A 21,845-nucleotide genomic window follows, 5' to 3' on the forward strand; every position below is an offset into this window, starting at 1 on the left:
ACGTTCAGACTCCTCACCCACGCACACAAGGCTCTCCACGACCTGGGCCCCAAGTACCTCAACGACCGCATGACCTTCTACACGCCCACCCGCCAGCTACGATCGAACAGCCACGCCCTCGCCACCGTACCACGCATCCAAAGAGCCACCGCCGGAGGAAGATCCTTCTCCTACCTGGCAGCCAAGACTTGGAACTCCCTCCCCACCCACCTTTGGCAAACCCAAGACCATCTCTCCTTCAGGATGCAGCTCAAGACCTGGCTGTTCGAGCAGTAACATACCCTCTCCCCCAGCGCCTTGAGACCCTCCCGGGTGAGTAGCGCGCTTTACAAATGCTGTGATTGATTGACTTTATAATGCATTGAAAGTGCGATGTCGTCATTCACTCCTGTGATCCTACGGCGCTTCTAAGTGGCAACGCATTCTCCCTTCTCTTTATTTCTCTATTCTGACCTTGTCCTCTCTTTACCTATAACTTCCTCCTACCCGAAGCCCCCACACACCCCACAGCGTTCCTAATCCGCCAAGGGTGACGTGACCTGTTCCTTTCTTTCTCTATTCGTGCTCTGGCCGCGTTCCCGCCGCCGCTCCCTCCCTCCCTCCTCCGTCTCTCACTCGTTGCCCCTCAGATTGCCCGAGATGCACCGTGTGGCTTTGCTTTTCATTAGAGCACCGTTATTTATGGAGGCGCGTTTGTTCTTACCAAGACGTGGCGAAGGCGTTCGCCACTCTTATGAGAACAAATGGCCAATGTGAATGGGTGTATTGAGATCAAACGCGGCAATCCATCTAAGCAGTGCTTATAATACTCTATATTGATATACGGTAATCGATAGCTGCGCGAGTAGAGAGGCGCAATTTAACCTTTCTTTCACGCCCGGTTGGGGGGGGCCAGGCCAAGCCCTCGCTGACATGAGTGTGACATTAGGTCTATGCACCCCCTCCCCCAACCCCCCCTCCAGACAGCACATGTACCGGTCTCCAGCTGCCGTGCTCCTAGAGACCCCATTTCACTGCTCAGTGAGGGGGCACCAGCGAGACATGCCCCCCGGCCCGCGCACTGGGGAAGATCATTGCAACGTTACTCTGTCCACTGGTGCATGCACCGTTTATACACCGTCTGTGCATACGACTGCTTGCAAGTGTGGTTACACCAGTCAGGCTTGTTGCTTTTGTGTATGCACTCTAAGAACCCAAGCGAATTGTTGTTGTTGTTGCAGCAAATGTTCCACAGACCTTCGAACACAGAGCAGCAACAGGACCCGTAACACCATCTATCCCACAGACTCTGCAGCAGGCCCAAACCCTGTGGGACCCCATAGATCTATGGTTATCAGGTGCCCGACGCGAGTCTCTGGGTCGTGGAGAGGGGGCGCTTCAGGGATGTCCATTCAACGCATGACCAATCAATCAATCAATCAATCATAATACTTGTATAGCGCACTACTCACCCGGAAGGGTCTCAAGGCGCTTGGGGGAGGGGGTCCGCTACTGCTCGAACAGCCAGGTCTTGAGTTGTCTCCTGATGGCGAGGTGGTCCTGGGTCAGCCGAAGGTGGATGGGCAGGGAGTTCCATGTCTTGGATGCCAGGTAAGAGAAGGATCTGCCTCCGGCGGTGGCTCTTCGGCGGCGAGGGCGAGGCTAGTAGATCGTAGCTGGCGGGTGGGCGTGTAGAAGGTCAGGCGGTCGTTGAGGTACTTGGGGCCCAGGTCGTGGAGAGACTTGTGTGCGTGGGTGGGTGGATGTTTGTGTTATATGGGGGAGGGGTTCGGTCATCATATTCTGCAAGGAGGGCATTATTTTACATTACAGCACTGGCGATTATCTGGGAAAATCACTCAAAAACCTGACTTGAGGTAGTTGCGTGCATCTTGTAGCTGGCTTACAGAGTGTGACAGACACAGCCCCACTATTCCAGTTATCTCCCCAGAGGCCACGCGACAGATTTACCGTTTACAGATCCATACATCCACCTATAGATACACAGACACAATGCCTTACTTGTACACTCGATGAAATATCCATCTTCGATGAGACAGATTTACAGATTATGAAATAGAAAAAAAGACCTAGTGACAGACCGACAGTACATATGACAGACATTTGAGAAGCCCTACAATTACATCTGACAGACGTACAAAGGACAGACAGACCCAATTACAAGGCGGGAGGGCCTGCAGCTGCCTTGCATTGATTCATTCATTCAGTACCTCTCCCACCACAGTCCCCCATTCCCAAAAGGACAGTGGGTCTGGGCTCTCCCACGGGTCACAACGTTGCCCTCGTGTTCTACATCAGCAGTTCTAACCCGTTTGATTTCTGTGGTTCCCACAGCGAATCACCACTGGGGACACAGGCCCAATCCATTTGCATTGTCTGAGCCTCAGAATAATATACAGACACGGGTATACTTCAAGCCATTACACAAATATGTGAAACATTTTAATGCATTCGTAAAAAAATAAAAAAAGTTACAAAATCGAAAATCAATTTTAATGGGAAGGTTAGTGCTTTCAAAATGCGGGTTTATTTTTAAAGGATGTACACGCTCCTAGGTATCACTTTGTCTTTTTGCTCCTGGAACATGCTTTTAAAAAAGAAAATGTATTTGTCAGCGCCTACCTGTGCTTAAGCCGAAGACAACAATAGTTCATACTAGATTCTATTTCTTGTACCCGTGTTGCTCCCAAGAATAACGCTGAGAATACCAACTCAATTTCAAGCCTCCATTTTAAAAATGTATCACCTTTACACAGCATTTAAATGTTTCAATGTTACTTTTCTTTTTTATGTATGTATACTTTATTAATGTGCATATATTATTTAATTTTCCCAACAGTCGGGGACCCCGAGGAGTCCACTGAACCCAGTTTAAGAACTACCGCTCTAATTCACAAGCATCATTCAAAATCAAACAAGAGAAACGCGGGGCCTTTCAAAGGCGACTCCATCTGGGCCTGGCAGGCGCCGTCTTTTCAGCAGGTATTAATCCTCTTCAGAGCACGAGGCCTCGGCAGTCGCACACCCCTAATTATGTGCGCCAAGAGCTTCCGTTTCGGCGCTGCTCTTGAATCCAGACAGAATGGATCGGAGGCGCCTCTTGCGCGCGCCACATTTATCCTCCTGACGCATTATTAGAGGTTCCCGGCTCCCTTTCATGTTATTGCACAGACACAAGCGAGCAGGTGTGCACAGCGGATGTAATCAGGACGGGTGCGGGAACCTATCACCGAACACTGACAGCAGATTTCAAATGATCCTTACCCAAGGCCCAGCCTACGACCGTTAGCCCCAACCTACAGCCCTTGACCCAGCCCCTGAGCGCAGCCTATCTACGCACTTACATCCCACACAGGGTCAGACGGGGACAAAAACTAGCGCTGGGCTCAGAAATAAGTGGCCCCCGTTAGCGAACCATTTAGCTAAAAAAATGTCCCACATTTGGAAAGCAGGCCAGCTTTGTTCTTGGAAAGGCACGTGGTGCATGGGTATTTTGCAAGGTATGGTAAACTACATGCATATGTGTTTGCAGTAGGCAATGTTTGTTTTAATAACAGTGAAAAAAACATTAAAAACCGTCCCACAAGCAAAGACCTGCTCACTGGGCATGGCCTGATAGCCCTAAATGGCCAGTCCGACCCTGATCTGCACCCCATGTACGATTTACCCAAAATCATAACCTATCATTCTTAACCCCAGCTCTCAAAAAACCCTAAGTTACCACAGTGCTCCATGTACACCACTTACCCACGGCTCTAACCTGTCCCTGTACCTTCACCACCCCTTTAATACAACTCATCTTACAAACCCTATCTCTTGCCCCTTGCTAAAATAATTTCCCCATGTCTCCCTAAACTCAGCAAGCCTTTAACCAAAGTCAAACCTTCACGCCCTTTCACCTGCAACTTTTATATTGGTCTCTCCAAATACAGTCTTTGACCCCCAACCTACAGCCCACTGCCCATCATATTCATACTTTCATAGTGATGGAAAAGAGGAGGAACACGGCAGAGTCCAGATCTGGCATCTACGCTTGAGCTAGGACAAGATGATGAGGTAAACAATCCAGTCTGTTTCCCAGTGCAGTGTGCCACCACTGGCAGGACTTTGGCATCCGCGTGTTTAGTGTGAGTATCAGCAATGTGCCCCTTACGGCATGTTATGCCTCATTTCCCAGACAATCTAATTCCATTTGTAGAAGCGGTACTGGCTGGGAACAATGGGCGGTCAAGTGCACCACAGCTGGAACATCAGGCCCGGCAGCCACAACAAGCAGCCTATCAGCAGAATCAAAGAAATCCCCTGCTATGTACCTTCACAAGATAATTCCTGACAACAGAGAATTTAAAGTATTATTCCAATGGATGAAGCAAATAGATTATAGCCAGGAGCTTATATCTGGTGCATTCACTTACACCAGTCTGACATCCAGCAGTGTTCCAGTTTATATACATAGTTTAAACTTGTGGGAAGCACTACTTATCTTTTCTTGTTTATAGTCCAACAAATCTTACATTTCTGAGCAGGTCAATTTCATGTGTCATCAGTCCGGGGATGACATTTCACAAGCTTTTTCTCATTTGTTAAATTTTGATCTTTTAATGGTCAAATCTCTAAAATCTAGTCAACAGTTAATCACTCATCATTCACAATCTTCTAGTATTAAAAGCTAACATGTCATTCATAATTTTCTAGAATTAGGAGCCAATACGTATTATGCGGAGACCGCGTTCTTAAGGTTGATGGATGGATTATAACAATAAATTAGGCAGATACCAACTATATTGGCCAACATCATAACACCCTATTTTTATACTGGTTTGCCCATCCTAATTCGTTCAAATCAAAAACAAACATCACATTTCAGCAGCTTGAGTTTGAAGTCCCTTAAAAAGTTCTTTATTGAAAATCCAAAATAATTAGATTCTATATATTTACCATTAATTTGTATAATTCAACATTTTTCAGCTGTTCAGCAGGCATAAGGCAAACACGCGTTTTGCCAGATTAACATCACCTCCTCAGGGTCGCTAAACCATAAGAAGTATCTTAGAAACAGTAACCGGAGAACAGCATCCAGACATTTGGTAAAATTCTCTCCCAGTGCATTAGATACATATGTGGTAGAGCTACCATAACACATCTATGATACCAGTAATTTAATAAGGAGTGATACAACATGTGCGTAAGAAATATATTGACACAAGCAATATTAGTGTGGACAGTATTATATAACATTTGTCATTATATGTTACATACAGCAAGCAGAAAAAATGTGGAACAACAGAATCAAGTGAATGCATATGAAGTATTTAATGTGTATGTGTATATGTGTGTGTGTATATATATATATAAATATGTATATATTAATTCCTTGCTCTGCCCTGGCATCTACTTCCTCCGGCCACTGGCACTGCAGAGAAGGCCTCACACCGGCCTGTGTTTCATCTACACCCTCGCAAGCATCTCACTGGCAATGAAAGAGCATGTCCCTGGAGCCTAGCATATCTCTTTCTATTCATTTCAAATGTTTAAATAGGCAAGCTGTTTCCACCATAAATACTCCCCCTTTATTGGCTCGGCTTCTCGAGAGAACATGGTTTCCCGTCTCCGGTGCCAGAATAATTACCACAGAACAGTATAGAGAGAGTCCTGCTTTGAAGCACCCCCTGTGACACCACCCTGTTGGAGGGCCCTTCTTGCAGCTTTTAATTAACGAAGAGGTTTTCAGGAGCAAACAGTTCAGAGAACAGAGCTTTACATTAATAAAAAGATCCCAACCCCCCAGCAACACCCACTAGTACTTATTACCTTTACACATACTCTTCTGCTCAGCAATGGAAATGCCACCTTTCCTAGGAGATGAGTAAGATTAATCTATCTTTCTATCTCTCTCTCTCTCTCTATATATATATGAAAAGGAAAGTCGAAGCCTTGTGCTGTAGAAAGGACGACAGCGGACCCAAGTCTTTAAGGTGCAATTATTTATTTGTGCAAGTACCCCGCACCTCAGCTATATATATATATATATATATATATATATATATATATATATATATATATATATATATATATATATATATATATATATATATATATGAAATTCACCAGCTATAGTTCTCAATTAAGTATAACTCATGTCCTAAAGTAACTATGACTTTCACCCCACAATGCAGTATTGTCATCAATGATGTCTTTTCAGATGTTGCAGTGATGTCATCAATGGTGTCATAGAACATGCCATAAGTGATGTAATATGTGAGGTCATAAACAAGGCATGGTGAGGAAACAAGATCACTCTCCTACCGTGCATGTTTTACCATCTCCCTTTCATTTGATAACAAGGCTTGGACGAAATTGTGTTAAAAAAGACGAGCTGTATGGTGGCTCGAAAGGATAATTTGCGGGTTTTACAGCAAATATTGGACAAGTGTAAAATGCTTAATTAAAGAGACAAGAGCTGTACTTGCAGGGGATCTGTTCTCCAAAGTAAGGAGGAGTTTGATGCCATTAAGGTTCTTGGCACTTCTCCTGATGTCCCCCTACTTCACATGATATATACCCCGTGTTTTATAATCAAGTTGAATATCTCACACATATTTCCTGCGACATTCCAGCTTTGGTTGAATTTAGCTCTGTGATACAGTGCAGTTGTTTCTTTGATGAATTTGGAAATAGGTCTTATAGTATCTCTCGGAGCAAGTTTTTTTGTGGTCAATGCACTTGTTTGTGAGCAATCAGCTGGAATAAAATATATAAGATCGATCTTTCCATCATTGGAGATACATAAAACGCGGTACAGGGACAATGACACCGCTATGTAAGTGTCAAGTGGCAATGCTGTTTGTGCTAAACTGTGCATGACCAGCCAAGAGAATTCAGTGCTTACCACCTTGCGCGCGGCGCCGATTCTCCCCTCCCCCCCCCGTGCTGAACATTCCATTTGCGGGTGTGGTCATGACGGAACCATTCCGTCATCCGCACAGCTCAACCGCGAGGCATGACGGAATGGTTCGGTCACAAGCATCAAAGGGGTTACAAGTGCATTACATACAAATAAAAATGGCAGCATTGCACTGAGATCCACATCAATTCACCAAGCTTGGAAAACAGGTATCTGTGAGAAGAAAGGTAAGGAATCGGTTCCAATGAAAGTTTTAGTTTAATTGTAAAGCACTCGTTGCACATGGATATGACTCAAAGTGCCTGAAAACAGCCCAAACCCAGCCTTTCTTGAATAAACACCCCGCTCCCAAAAAATTGGGTGACACCAAACACAGAGAACACTAGATGTACATCTTGCCAGTAGCTCACCCGTCAGCATTGTATAGATAATATTAAACTGATGGATAGTATATGAACAGGGAGGGTCAACAACTGGGCAAAGACACAAAAAAAGACTTCACGTCCTTTTCACAGTGCAGCTTCTCCTGCGCGCCTGTGAGTCACTGCACAACAGGTTCTTTGAATGTCAATGCCAGAGGAAAAGAACACAAAACACAGTCAATACCAGCTCTTTTCTTTCGAGGAGAAGAAAGAACTCGATGTCAAGCTTCAGTAGTGGTAATATTGACATGCACTCATGCACTCGCCCAGAGGGGTGTTATTGACAGGTCACGTGAAGGCATCTGCTCTGTGTGTTGTGGATGGGGATGCATACATTTGGAACGGTAGAACAGATCTCAGACCACACTAGCCAGCTTCACAGATACTAGCTCGACACTGACAGAGGCTTGACTCGAGGCAGCACCAAGAACTAGACAGCATGTGCCAGTGAGGCCCCAGCAGCTAATGCAAAGCACGCGGCTAACCTATCACTTGCGTGACAGCTAACAAGTGGCAGCCAATCAGGCCCCAAGCAGTCAATGCCTGGTACTCGGCTAACCCATCCTTTGCGTGATTAACAAGTGGTGGCCAATCAGGCTTCAGCAGTCAAAGCATGGCATGGGGCTAAACTGTCCCTTGCCTCACTAACAAGTGGCAGCCAATCAGGCTTCAGTATCCTTTGCGTAGCCAATAAGTGGCAGCCAATCAGGCTTCAGCAGTCAAAGCATGGCGTGGGGCTAGCCCGACCCTTGCCTGATTAACAAGTGGCAGCCAATCAGGCTTCTGTAGTTAATGCATGGTACGTGTCTAACCTATCCTTTGCCTGACTAACAAGCGGCAGGCTGACGCCTCGCCCACAATGCTGCCAGTGAAAAATCGGCACCAAAGTGCTCACCACCTGTTCCAATGAAGAGAGTTAAAGCGGAGTGAGGATTCTTTGTGCAATGCTCCTCACTCTGAAACAATCCCCACTCCCGCATCTGGTGTGGCCCTCTGCGTATCTTTTCCCCAGCAACACTAATCTAGGTTCCTCACTCCCCGCCTCACTCCCTCCAGGTCAACCAATAGTCAAGATACAAAATGAGGGTTGTGTCTGTCTACATCTCATGTCTCCTGTGGCCTTTGGAGTCAAATAAAACATTTACCAGAGTGGGCACGTACAACTGACCTCACCCCCGGTTGAGAATGAAAGGGTTGATGGGGTCAAGTTGGGTTTGAGGTACTCCCAGAGGATTCATCAGGTGCATGTTGGTGGATCTCCACAGGTATGCTCTTCCAGATGTGTGTGGCAAAACACAGAAAGATTGGGGAACCAAGTAAGGGAGCATATGGGCTGGAGGGCAGATGAACTTCGAACTGCTTTAGAGGTGGTCACTCTTTGATTTGTTGGTGCTGTGCCATACAATGCTGGCCTAGGTGCGGTTAAGATTTTGCACCTAGCTGGGACCTTTCGCTCATGCATGATTGAATGCCGCAAGAGGTTAGATTAGGTGGCAGGAAACAGCCCATGCTGGGTACGAGGTTTAGCACAATTCTTGCCCTACTTGGAGCTAGATTACTGCCAAGGCACACAAGATCTGGGACCAATAAGTGCTTCCTAGGTTGGATGTTTACTTTGTTTTGGAGTTTATAAACCAAAGGTGACCAACAGTATTCATGCAGCTGATGGCACTTGTCTTACATCTTAGAGAAAGACCAGGTCTCCGAGGCTTTCACACAGACCAGGTTTTTATGTAGGGAATGGATTTGAAAGGAAGCAAATGTCAAAGAATAGTGCCTAACATAGAAAATGTATACCACTGAGGAATGGCGATCAACAAGTTCCTACTGGTAGAAGCGACCTGAATGTAGACGAATATAGTAGTTTCGGTTGAATTTAACAAAAAATGTGCACAATCAAAGTGCCGGTTCCTTCATTAAAAATGATGTCATCTTCTCTAAAGGCGTTACAAGATTTTGCCTTTTTCTAAATGAGTACTGAAAAAGTCTTGAAGATAACATGCTATACCTGCATCATTCAGGGTCACAAGTCATTTTCAACAATTAATAACAGGCTGTCAGGTAACATCAGTTGACTATGAACCGTGAGATCAAATACATTTGTCAAAATAATTCAATATCCTACTGAAAGCAGAGAGAGTTCTAAAAGCAAGGCACGTGACTTGAGAAAGCACGAGATAACAGGATCTTTTCTTGAATCCCTGGATCTGTAGGCAATCATTTCCTCTGTTTCTAACAGTATGAGATCCGCCAGAGATGGTCAGTTTCTGGACAAGACATTTCGGGAGATTTAAGTACAGCACCTTCCCTGTTAAACCGTCAATCTTATTTAAATGTTTTGCCTCGATCAGGAATCGTATGAATACAGGACCTGTGTCAGGTAGTTAAATTTACAGGAATTTGAGAGTAAGCTGGCTGCAGTAGTGTGCCATTTGGAAGACAGGAGAGAAGCGTATTGGCTTAGTTAAGGCAGGAGCGGACAAGGTTTGAAATGTACTTTTAGGTCAGCAGGTTCAGAGTTTCCAAGATTTAGTTGGAAATGTGCCACTTCTGTCAGATGTTGGATGCGGCTTCAAGTAGGTTTATTGTCTAATATGATTAAAAGGGATCTGGAAATAAATGAGGTGAGAGAATAAGAAATTAGGTCTTAATTTTGTTTAAAGTGTCTACTTTTCAGTCCCTCTTGTAAACAGGAGGACATGGTTGAATGCTTGGAATCTAAGACTACGTTGATGTATGACTAGACACATCTGCATTGAGATGATGCTTAATTGCGAGATCTGTTAGATGTGACCCAAGGGGTTCGACAGAGATGTTGGCCTATAAGAGTGCCAAAATGAAACGCTGGCTTTACAACACAAGCTACAAGGCTGGATTTGGAGAGAAATTCTCCAATCCAATTTTTACACGTTGACACCTGTAAGAGGTAGGATTCGAGCCAGCTAGCTGCCGCCTTACTAATCCCGAGCCTTTCTTTGAGCACATAATGAAGGATCTCTGGGTCCACTGTATCGAAGGACTGAAACTGTGCTCTACAGCCTTTTTTATAATAAGAGCTACTTATGTTGAAGGAATATCCTCCTGAGCTACTGTTATGACTGTTGTAACAGTGACCATATCAGACAAGATTACATTAGTAGCCAACCCATCCAAACTTATCAGCAGTGCCTTACTGCCTCCACCAATGTAAACATGCTTTGTCAATTTGGAATACATCGACATGGGCCACATATAACAGCCATTGCTGGAATGCCCCTGGTACCAGGCCAAACATATCAGTAATAAGTCTCCCAACGTCTCGGGAATAATATCTCAAATAAAAACTTTTAATCTATATAACAAAGTAAACAATTTTTTCAAAACATCAGCTTATGATTTACGAAATTAGACACATTTTCATCCTGAATACACGCTTTTCAATTTTGGTATACATATATGAATTCAACCAAGCCAAAGCATCCAATTTAGTAGGCTGGGCTACATACAGGACAGCTACTTCCAGGCCGCTGGAGAGCTACTAGTAATCACCAGCTCCTCGTTGGAGAAGCCTGCACTGGAAGACCGAAGAGGCAACAGTCATAGATGCTTCAGTGCTGGGACCAGAGAGGAAACTAGGATGAAAGTTACAGATAAGACTGCTTCCTTCCAAATAGTCCTTAGACTGAGAGGCCAGACAGTTTCAGATGATTTTCATAAGACACAGCAAAACTGTGATAGGACGGGAACCTGCAAGGCAGTTTGGACCACCCTTCTCTAGAAAAGAAGAGACCGTCTGCATGGCACCCATCTTCTGAAGCCCAGAACCCTCTGCCTGCAATGCAACTCCCTCTATACAGAAAGAGACCCTCTGCCAGACACCTATCTGGGGCCCGGAACCCTCTGCCTGCAAGGCACCCCTCTATATACAGAAATAGACTCTTGTCAGGTGCCCTTTTTCTGTAGCCAGGGCACTCTGCCTGCCAGGCACCCACCCCTACGAAGACAGAGACACTCTGCCACGCACCACTTTTTCTGGAGGCAGGACCCCTCCGCCTGCCAGACACCCAGTTCTATATAGAAAGAGACACTCTGGAGTCAGGGACCCTCTGCCTGCAAGGCACACCCTCTTTGCAGAAAGAGACACTCTTCCAGACACCCTTCTTCTAGAGCTAGAGACCCTCAACTTGGCGAGCACCACTCTGGCTCCAGGGATATGCTGCATTCCAGACACTGGGCTAAGATACCCTCTGCCTGTCAGACGCCATCCCTCTGGGGCAGTCACTCCCTGCCTGGCTGAGCAGGCAGCCTTGGAGAAAGGTCTGTGAGCCCCTCGGAAAGGAGCTGTGAAGCTGTCTACAAGGTGAATGGCGCCTGGGGCAGAAGACTATCCACCTAGGGGAGGTGGTGGGGAGGAGAGATTCTCCTGTTAGTGGAGAGTGCTAGGACAGGCAGTCTCTGTGCGCTAGGGACGGGTCTGGGTAACACAGGGAGATGTGTCAAGCTTGGCCTTTGCTCACAGTACACGAGAGGGATTTTGAACCCTTGTACCCACAACCCATCCTAATAAACGTTAAATATCTCGGTTTCATAAGTGATATATAGAGTGTTTGGATCTCAAATGGGGCTGCCACCTTTCCCAGAGGAAAATAACGGCTAGCTACTCATCTTTTAAGATTCTGCAAAGGGTCAGACATGGTAGTTATTAGGACGTAATATAAATTCGGCAGTATGGTATATAAAATCGCCAGTATCCATTTTTAACATGCTTTGCTGTCTGTTACTTTAACTATCAGTCATGGATCATTAAGGCAGCTCTGGAAAACGTTAAGTGTTTTCGGTTTACATTTTAAAAATTTACTGATTAGTGGAAAAATAGATTTAGGTGATTTGTCCTACATTTTGTACCAACAAAGACATTCAAATATTGGTCACACCAGTAAAAATCAGGTAATGCGAGTTACAATTGTCGCGCTACAAACCACAATTTACGCTTACATTTCAACGCCGGCTCTTAGCCACCCAAGGGTTCAAATTCCAAAGGTAAATAAGACTTTGGTAGCCTGGGGCTACTGGGTGTTTTCAAGGGTGTTACTTCCGCCCCTGTGCACGAAAGCTTACAATGTAACCTATAGTCTTTCACTCTCTTGTAAAAACATGAAGTATCGGGTTTGATTAATAAGAAAAATGAATAAATCCCTCTACTGGGGCTTAGCTAACATGGATGCAGCAGGTGCAGTGGCACCGGGGCCAAGTGTACTCCGATTACTGCTGTATTTTCCACCCTGAGCTCCATCTGAATATATTTTACAGAGGTTAAGGCACCTGCGGCAGAGCTCGTTGTCAGGACGTAACAAAATGTCAAGATAACGCTGGTGATTAATGAGCTCGCTGGAGGGATCCGAGCCTTTCCTAGCCACAGTCTGACTCGTTATAAAGTAGCAGAGAGGGTTGATGTTCCTGCTCCACAGCACTCCTCAGCATGCGGATCTCATTTTTTTAAAGCCCACTCTGTCTTTGCCACAGCGCTCCTGGTTATTCCTAGATCATAAAGGCCAATCCTTTCAATATAGGGCAGCGAGCCATGACGCAGCATCAGAGCTGCTGCAAACTGCAGCGCCTAGAAAGGCACAGTTAAGGTTCTCAATCGCCCTACATTTAAAGGGCTGTTTTTGATTTTCTCCAGACTAAGCCCTCGTAACATATGCCAACCAGTACGGCGGGTGACTATGTATTTCCTGCACCTTTGTAACCCTCAATGTTTTATATAACACGAATTATACATTAGTTCACACACTTTAATGATTCATTGTTCTTTATATATGTGTTGACGTAAAGCTCTCTGACTCACTACTTTGGGGTGAACAGCGCTATAAAAGAAATTAAATCAATATGAAAGGGGGCTAGTAAGAGATGGGGGTGGGGTGGCAGCGAGGGATCTGGTTATGGGGGCGCCAATAAAGATTGGCACACCGGGCACCTCCAGTGCTAAGCCCACCCTGTCCTCCCAGTTCTCCAGCTCCTCCTCTGAGCACCACCCGCCCCTGCCCCTCCTCTGAACCCCAGCCCCTCCTCGGAATTCCTGCCCTCGCGCCCCTCCCCCTTCAGACCAGTTTAAACATCCTCCTAACGGCCCAGAGGGAGTGATTTGAGCTGGTTTTGAATTAATGAAGTTCTGCCTTTGCTCCGAGAGGCCCAGCCTCGGCGGACCTGGCTTGGGGACGCCGTTAAAGGGCCGCCCGGAAGAGTGCACATTTGAGAGGTTTAAAAAACAACTCCCCAGGGGAAGTCATGGTGTAAAGCTGAGGTTTCACACAGAGCGCACAAGGATGCGTCGCGGTTAAAGCTCGTTCTTGGTTCTAGTGCGCACTGCGCAGCACCTTTCATTAGTGCGTCAGGTGCTGCGGCACCGGGTCCCGAGAGGGACCTTCTGCACCACATCCATTATAGTTTTGTCTTGCTTGACCAAAACACCCTTCGGCATTGTTTGCCATCCGATTTTGTAAATTCTGACCTGTAACAGGAAATAAATGATATCACCGTGTGTACACCCTAACTGTGTCAAAGGATATAACTTTATACGGAGTAGAATGCACTAAAGAGGTGTGAGAACGTCACAGATCACCAGGGGGGTCGTGGCCATACCGAGGATGCTCCCTCTCGGTTGGTGAGTCCTAAGGGTAAAGACCCTCAGCTCAGTGTGAGGTCACGGCTATACAACCCTACAGAGCCATCCGTCGCCCCACTACGGAACCCACTGATGCCCCCCGAATGCAGAGCCCGCGTAGAAGAACACGGCTACTTGTTTACAGTGAGAAACGTGTTTACCACGAACCCGGATCATGTTTACGTGTTACTTGGCCGTAGAGCAGGTTTACAAGGAAGCGAGCTGAGGGCATACGTACACTGAACACGAATACGCAGCAAGTTTATAGGGACCCAGGCCAGTGGGTAGGCAGCGTGGCATTGATCCTTGTGCAGCGCAGGACACGGCCCGCCTGGCAGCAGTCTGGGCTATGAAATTCAGCAATCATCAGAGTGCATTGGCGTCGGTGCGACTGCACCTGCTGCACAAATGGAAGCATGAGACCAGGGAGCATGCGTGCATGGAACACGAATACACAGCACGTTTAGAAGGACCCCAGCAGAGCATGCTTCCAAGGCACCCGCCTGAAAAGCACACTTGGGGTATACGGTGACACTGCATGAATGAACTTGGCATTAGAACGCTTTTAGACGAATCCAGAGCACGCTTAGGCGAGCTTGACTACAGAGCATGGTGGGGAAGACGCACTGAAGGAACGTGGCCACAGAGATGAACTCGAGAACACAGCACGCTCAGAGAACCGGACTGCAGCCATAGTTAAATGGAGCTCAGTTCCATACAGAACACTTTTACAGGAGAGCCCGACTACTGCGCATGCGTGCAAGGGACCGACTACAGGGCACCCAAAGGAACCCAATTACAGAGCATGTTTACGAGGAACTCCATTTAAAGACCGCACTGTAAGGGAGGAGATCACAGAAGATGATTGTAAGGAACCCGAAGACTAAGTATTTTTAAAATGAACCCGTTTCTTTGGTTCCCGGCAGTGGGGGACAAGGTGTTCCGAGCGATGGTCTCTACCATCTCCAGAAGGATTTCCGGGGGGCATTTACGTCTCTACATATACACGGTGCGTGTTCCACTGGGCTATTTGCCAGGCTGCGTAGACAGTGATCTCACACCCTTATGGAAGCAGCCCCCAGTCCTTGGCCCAGCGGGGGTTCCATGACCCATAGGGCCAATGGGGACCTGGTTCCCGATCACAGAGCAGACGTGTAGGGGGCAGTCAGAGATCCCACTCACACAGACGCACCAGAGAGCAGCGTTAAACAGCACCCAACCACAGAGCAAGATTATATGGACCCAGAGTGAGGTACAGGTTACAGAGACCCTAGACACGTCCATACCCAGGCCTGTCACCAGCACAGAGCAACCCGGCATTGAGCTGCGGATACGACCCAACCACATATGAGGCTGCTACAGGACACACGTGCAGAGGGCTGAGAAAGGCCCTAGTGACAGAGCACGCTCAGACGGGCACCGATGCACAAGTGCAGAGGGCTGGGAAGGGCCCTCGTGACAGAGCACGCTCACACGGGCACCGATGCACACGTGCAGAGGGCTGGGAAGGGCCCTCGTGACAGAGCACGCTCACACAGGCACCGATGCACAAGTGCAGAGGGCTGGGAAGGGCCCTCGTGACAGAGCACGCTCACACGGGCACCGATGCACACGTGCAGAGGGCTGGGAAGGGCCCTCGTGACAGAGCACGCTCACACGGGCACCGATGCACAAGTGCAGAGGGCTGGGAAGGGCCCTCGTGACAGAGCACGCTCACACGGGCACCGATGCACACGTGCAGAGGGCTGGGAAGGGCCCTCGTGACAGAGCACGCTCACACGGGCACCGATGCACAAGTGCAGAGGGCTGGGAAGGGCCCTAGCGGCAGAGCACGCTCACACGGGCATCGATGCACAAGTGCAGAGGGCTGGGAAGGGCCCAGGTGACAGAGCAGGCTCATACGGGCACCGATGCACACGTGCAGAGGGCTGGGAAGGGCCCTCGTGACAGAGCACGCTCACACGGGCACCGATGCACAAGTGCAGAGGGCTGGGAAGGGCCCAGGTGACAGAGCAGGCTCATACGGGCACCGATGCACACGTGCAGAGGGCTGGGAAGGGCCCTCGTGACAGAGCACGCTCACACGGGCACCGATGCACACGTGCATAGGGCTGGGAAGGGCCCTAGTGACAGAGCACGCTCACACGGGCACCGGTGCAGAAGTGCAGAGGGCTGGGAAGGGCCCTGGTGACAGAAGACGCTCACACGGTGCCAGGCTGTAAAGTGCCCTCTTCACTCCCTGCTGTGGTGCTCGCTGGAACCCGTGCTGTGCCCCAGGGTCCTTCATCTCACAACTCACTGCACGGACCTGCGTATAGCACGGGCTCGCGGAACACTCGCTGAGCAACACGCCCCAGGGGACGTGAAGGCGAAACGCGCTGTATAGCGCGCCTGTGCTCCGGGACACCCCGCTGTGGACCGTGCTCCCCATTCCCGGGAGCTGACAGTGCAGCACTACCACGGAGAGTCGGCTGTACTCCCTGGGGCCACGCCGAGGTATGTGCTCCCAGGGACCAGATTATGTAACATGCCCCCGGGCTACCGGCTGTAGACTGTGCTCCAGGGGCCAGACTATGCAACAACAGCATAAGGACCTGACAATGCACCGCGACCTAAGGGAGCCAGCCGGCTGTGCTTCCAGGCACCAGACCGTTGAACACGCACTCGAGACATGCCAATAACTGTGCTCCCCGGGGAGAGGCTTTCTTTCAGGGGCCAAACTACGCAATACGATCCCGGGGACAACACAACGCACCACCATCACAGGGAGCAGAGTGTGAAACGTGCTCCTGGGTGACAGGCTGTACTCCCAGGGCCAGACACACATGTTGTGGTGTTCCCAGGGCCCAGTCTTTAGAGCGGGCCCCTAAGGGGCAGACCGCGGACTGAGCTCTCTGGACCAGACTACGGGCGGCGCTTCAAGGAGCTAGAGACTATGTAACGCGGACATAGGGGCAACACGACCCAGCCCAGGGAGCAGGCCGCGGAACATGGCTACCAGGACACACTAGGACCCTAGGTGAGAGGCCGTGAACTGTGCACTCTGGGGCCACACTATGGAACACGATCCCAGGGACAGACCACAAAGCATGCGCCTAGGTCACACTATGAGATGTGGTCCCAGGGGCCAGACTATGGAGTCAGAACCCAGGGGGCAGAATATAGAGCCTCAGCCCAGGAGCCAGACTATAGAACCCGAGCCCAGGGGACAGACTATAGAACCCGAGCCCAGGGGGCAGAATATAGAGCCCGAGCCCAGGGGCCAGACTATAGAACCCGAGCCCAGGGGGCAGAATATAGAGCCCGAGCCCAGGGGCCAGACTATAGAACCCAAGCCCAGGGGCCAGACTATATAACCCAAGCCCAGGGGCCAGACTATAGAACCCGACCCCAGACTATAGAACCCGAGCCCAGGGGCCAGACTATAGAACCCAAGCCCAGGGGCCAGACTATAGAACCCAAGCCCAGGGGCCAGACTATATAACCCAAGCCCAGGGGCCAGACTATAGAACCCGACCCCAGACTATAGAACCCGAGCCCAGGGGCCAGACTATAGAACCCGCGCCCAGGGGCCAGACAATAGAACCCGAGCCCAGGGGGAAGAATATAGAGCCCGAGCCCAGGGGCCAGACTAAAGAACCCGAGCCCAGGGGGCAGAATATAGAGCCCGAGCCCAGGGGCCAGACTATAGAACCCAAGCCCAGGGGCCAGACTATATAACCCAAGCCCAGGGGCCAGACTATAGAACCCGACCCCAGACTATAGAACCCGAGCCCAGGGGCCAGACTATAGAACCCGCGCCCAGGGGCCAGACAATAGAACCCGAGCCCAGGGGGCAGAATATAGAGCCCGAGCCCAGGGGCCAGACTATAGAACCCGAGCCCAGGGGGCAGAATATAGAGCCCGAGCCCAGGGGCCAGACTATAGAACCCAAGCCCAGGGGCCAGACTATAGAACCCAAGCCCAGGAGCCAGACTATATAACCCAAGCCCAGGGGCCAGACTATAGAACCCGACCCCAGACTATAGAACCCGAGCCCAGGGGCCAGACTATAGAACCCGCGCCCAGGGGCCAGACAATAGAACCCGAGCCCAGGGGGAAGAATATAGAGCCCGAGCCCAGGGGCCAGACTATAGAACCCGCGCCCAGGGGCCAGACAATAGAACCCGAGCCCAGGGGGCAGAATATAGAGCCCGAGCCCAGGGGCCAGACTATAGAACCCGAGCCCAGGGGGCAGAATATAGAGCCCGAGCCCAGGGGCCAGACTATAGAACCCAAGCCCAGGGGCCAGACTATAGAACCCAAGCCCAGGGGCCAGACTATATAACCCAAGCCCAGGGGCCAGACTATAGAACCCGACCCCAGACTATAGAACCCGAGCCCAGGGGCCAGACTATAGAACCCGCGCCCAGGGGCCAGACAATAGAACCCGAGCCCAGGGGGAAGAATATAGAGCCCGAGCCCAGGGGCCAGACTAAAGAACCCGAGCCCAGGGGGCAGAATATAGAGCCCGAGCCCAGGGGCCAGACTATAGAACCCAAGCCCAGGGGCCAGACTATATAACCCAAGCCCAGGGGCCAGACTATAGAACCCGACCCCAGACTATAGAACCCGAGCCCAGGGGCCAGACCATAGAACCCGAGCCCAGGGGGCAGAATATAGAGCCCGAGCCCAGGGGCCAGACTATAGAACCCGAGCCCAGGGGCCAGACTATAGAACCCAAGCCCAGGGGCCAGACTATATAACCCGACCCCAGACTATAGAACCCGAGCCCAGGGGCCAGACAATAGAACCCAAGCCCAGGGGCCAGACTATAGAACCCGAGCCCAGGGGGCAGAATATAGAGCCCGAGCCCAGACTATAGAACCCAAGCTCAGGGGCCAGACTATATAACCCAAGCCCAGGGGCCAGACTATAGAACCCGACCCCAGACTATAGAACCTGAGCCCAGGGGCCAGACAATAGAACCCAAGCCCAGGGGCCAGACCATAGAACCCGAGCCCAGGGGCCAGACTATAGAACCCGACCCCAGACTATAGAACCCGAGCCCAGGGGCCAGACAATAGAATCCCAGCCCAGGGGCCAGACCATAGAACCCGAGCGCAGGGGCCAGACTATAGAACCCGAGCCCAGGGGCCAGACCATAGAACCGGAGCCCAGGGGCCAGACCATAGAGCCCGAGCCCAGGAGCCAGCCTATAAAACCTGAGTCCAGGGGCCAGACTGTAGAACCTGAGCCCAGGGGCCAGGCTGTAGAACACAAACCCAGGGGCCAGACTATAGAACCCGAGCCCAGGGGCCAGACTGTAGAACACAAACCCAGGGGCCAGACTATAGAACCCGAGCCCAGGGGCCAGACTGTAGAACCCGAGCTCAGGGGCAGACCATAGAACCCGAGCTCAGGGCCCAGAATTTAGAAGCCGAGTGCAGGGGCCAGACTACAGAACACGAGCCCAGGGGCAAACCATAGAACCCGAGCCCAGGGGCCAGACTATAGAACCCGAGCCCAGGGGCCAGACTATAGAACCCGGCCCCAGACCATAGAACCCGAGCCCAGGGGCCAGACTATAGAACCCAGGCCCAGACTATAGAACCCAATCCCAGGGGCCAGACTATAGAACCCAAACCCAGGGGCCAGAATTTAGAACCCGAGCCCAGGGGCCAGAATTTAGAACCCGGGCCCAGACTATAGAACCCGAGCCCAGGGGCCAGACTATAGAACCCTAGGCCAGGGGCCAGACCATAGAACCCGAGCACAGGGGCCAGAATTTAGAACCCGAGCCCAGGGGCCAGAATTTAGAACCCGAGGCCAGGGGCCAGACCATAGAACCCGAGCCCAGGGGCCAGAATTTAGAACCCGAGCCCAGGGGCCAGAATATAGAAACCGAGCCCCGGGGCCAGACTATGGATCCTGCCCCTGGGCGACAGACAGTGGAATGTGCCCTCAGGGAGCAGATATTGTAACACGACCCCTGGGAGAAGAACATGGAACGGGCTCCAATGCGGTAGAATGAGGACTGTGCTCCCAGGGCCAGACTACGGTGCTTTTAGGGGCAACCCGCTCCCAGAGACCGGGCGATGGGGCTCACCCGAAGGCCCCCTGACCACGGAATGAAGGCATGCCAGCCTTGGAACAGCTCGTGCGCACCTACAGTGCAGCTGGGATACAGCACACGTGAGGGGTCCCTTCTATCCATTCCGATCCAAGGACCGACAGCTCCCGACATGCTCGCAGAGGTCCGAGCCAGCGAACGCCCCTCACCCGGACATCCCTGCTGAGAACACCACCGGCCGTAATCAAGAATCGGGCACCCCCGTCACTCCCAGCACTTCCAAAGCCAGAAAGCGCCTGGAGTGGGCTCAGTCGGCCGTGTTCCGCTAGACACTGTGCGGGCGGCAGTACATGGACCGTCCCCTCCCCACACGGACTTGTGGCGACCGCTGCTCCCGGGCACTGCTCCTTCGAGTTACCGATGGGGAGACGGTCTGAACTCTTCGGAAAGTCCTCCCCGGACTTCCGAAAAGCGCTGCGAAACCAACGCATTGACAGACTGGGTGCTGTTAATGTGATAAATACGAGCAATAACAACTGAATTGCCCTCTTCCCACCCCCCAGCAGGTCTCACATCCCTCCCCCCAGACTAGTTTGTAAATCACAGCAAAAACTCCCATCGTGGTTGACAGGGGGAGGGTGAGAGGTCAGGACAAAGTGGTTGTAAGTAAGATGTTTACTACGCACAAGTGCCTGCAGTGAATTCCACGAGGGGAACAAGTAGATCAAAAAAAGTCTCACCCCCGGCCCCAGAGGCGAGCCCCGCGCACTGACCTGTGGGAGTCTCCGTGTCCAGGGAGCAGACCTGCAGCGTCAAGGCCAGGAGGAGGGGGGTGCAGGCGTGCATGCTGGCATGGTACTCCTCGCACCTGTGGCGGGGGTCTCCTGACCTGTGAGTGGGCCCCTGCCCTGCCTGCTCCCCTGAGCAGAACGGGGGGTGATCTCCTGTCCCTCGTGGTCTCCGATCCTGAAAAGGGGGGGTTCTCCCCTGTCCCGTGTGAAGTGCCCGGTCCAACGGCTGGGGTCTCCTGTGCCGCCAAAGGTGACAGTTTTATCCCGCAGGGAAGTCTCCTGCCGGCCGAGGGTCTCCTGTCCTGTACGGAAGGTGTCCTGTGCAACAGAGCGAGGTCTCCCGTCCCGCACTGGGGGCTGCTGTCCTTGGATACAAGTCGCCTCTCTCCAGCCTGCACGACTCCTGCCGTGCTCTGGGCTGCCCGGGGAAGCAGCCGGGCAGTGCAGCCTCAACTCCAGCTGAAAAAATACCACATGAGGCTGATTGGAGCTGAAATCTGTTCAGTCACCGACCTGACGTCAGGCTGGAGCAGGACAGGCAGAGCGAGAGAGAGCGAGGCATCCCCAGCACGGGCAGAGAGCGCCCTCTGCTGGCCGCAGGGAGGCAGCACAGGCGGCTGTGGAGAGAAGAGAGCGTGGCCCTCTCCCGCCTCTCCCGGGCCTCTGTGCTCATTGTTCCAATAATTCCGATAATTAAAACCCTGGTACGGTTGTTGTGTTGTCTATGAGGCTTCCATGTCACAGCCAGAGCTAAAGACAAGGGAGAGCCGACCCTACTGCGCTATTCTTGTTAGGGGCACAGGCTAGAGACACAGCAGGGACATCTTAGGCATTTGAAGGGCCCTGGGGCAAACGTATAATGGGACCCTGTTCAGAGAAGCTTTAAATATATGATCCAGTTTCAACTCTCTCGTGCCCTCTTTGGCCAGGTCACTTACTGTGCATATGACACTGGTTCCAATTCTAAATGCGTTTACATCTAATATTCAGGGATAGTGGTGTGTATTTTCAATATTGTAACAGCAGCAGCTCA

General features: G+C 50.7%; 1 protein-coding gene across 2 annotated transcripts in view; it reads right to left on the reverse strand.

The window, feature by feature from the left end:
- PTPRU (protein tyrosine phosphatase receptor type U) overlaps positions 1-21,314 on the reverse strand; it is an 816,311-nt gene extending 794,997 nt beyond the window's left edge. The window contains exon 1 of one of the 2 annotated variants that reach the window (XM_086957511.1): positions 20,795-21,314. In XM_086957511.1, coding sequence (XP_086813637.1) covers positions 20,795-20,867 — 73 coding nt within the window. In that variant the 5' untranslated portion in view covers positions 20,868-21,314. The remainder of the gene's footprint in view (positions 1-20,794) is intronic. The other variant, XM_086957512.1, reaches the window with a different exon arrangement.
- Between the last annotated feature and the right edge of the window lie 531 nt (positions 21,315-21,845).

Source organism: Lissotriton vulgaris, chromosome 2_1 (assembly GCF_964263255.1).
Source record: "Lissotriton vulgaris chromosome 2_1, aLisVul1.2, whole genome shotgun sequence".
Classification (NCBI taxonomy): Eukaryota; Metazoa; Chordata; class Amphibia; order Caudata; family Salamandridae; genus Lissotriton; species Lissotriton vulgaris.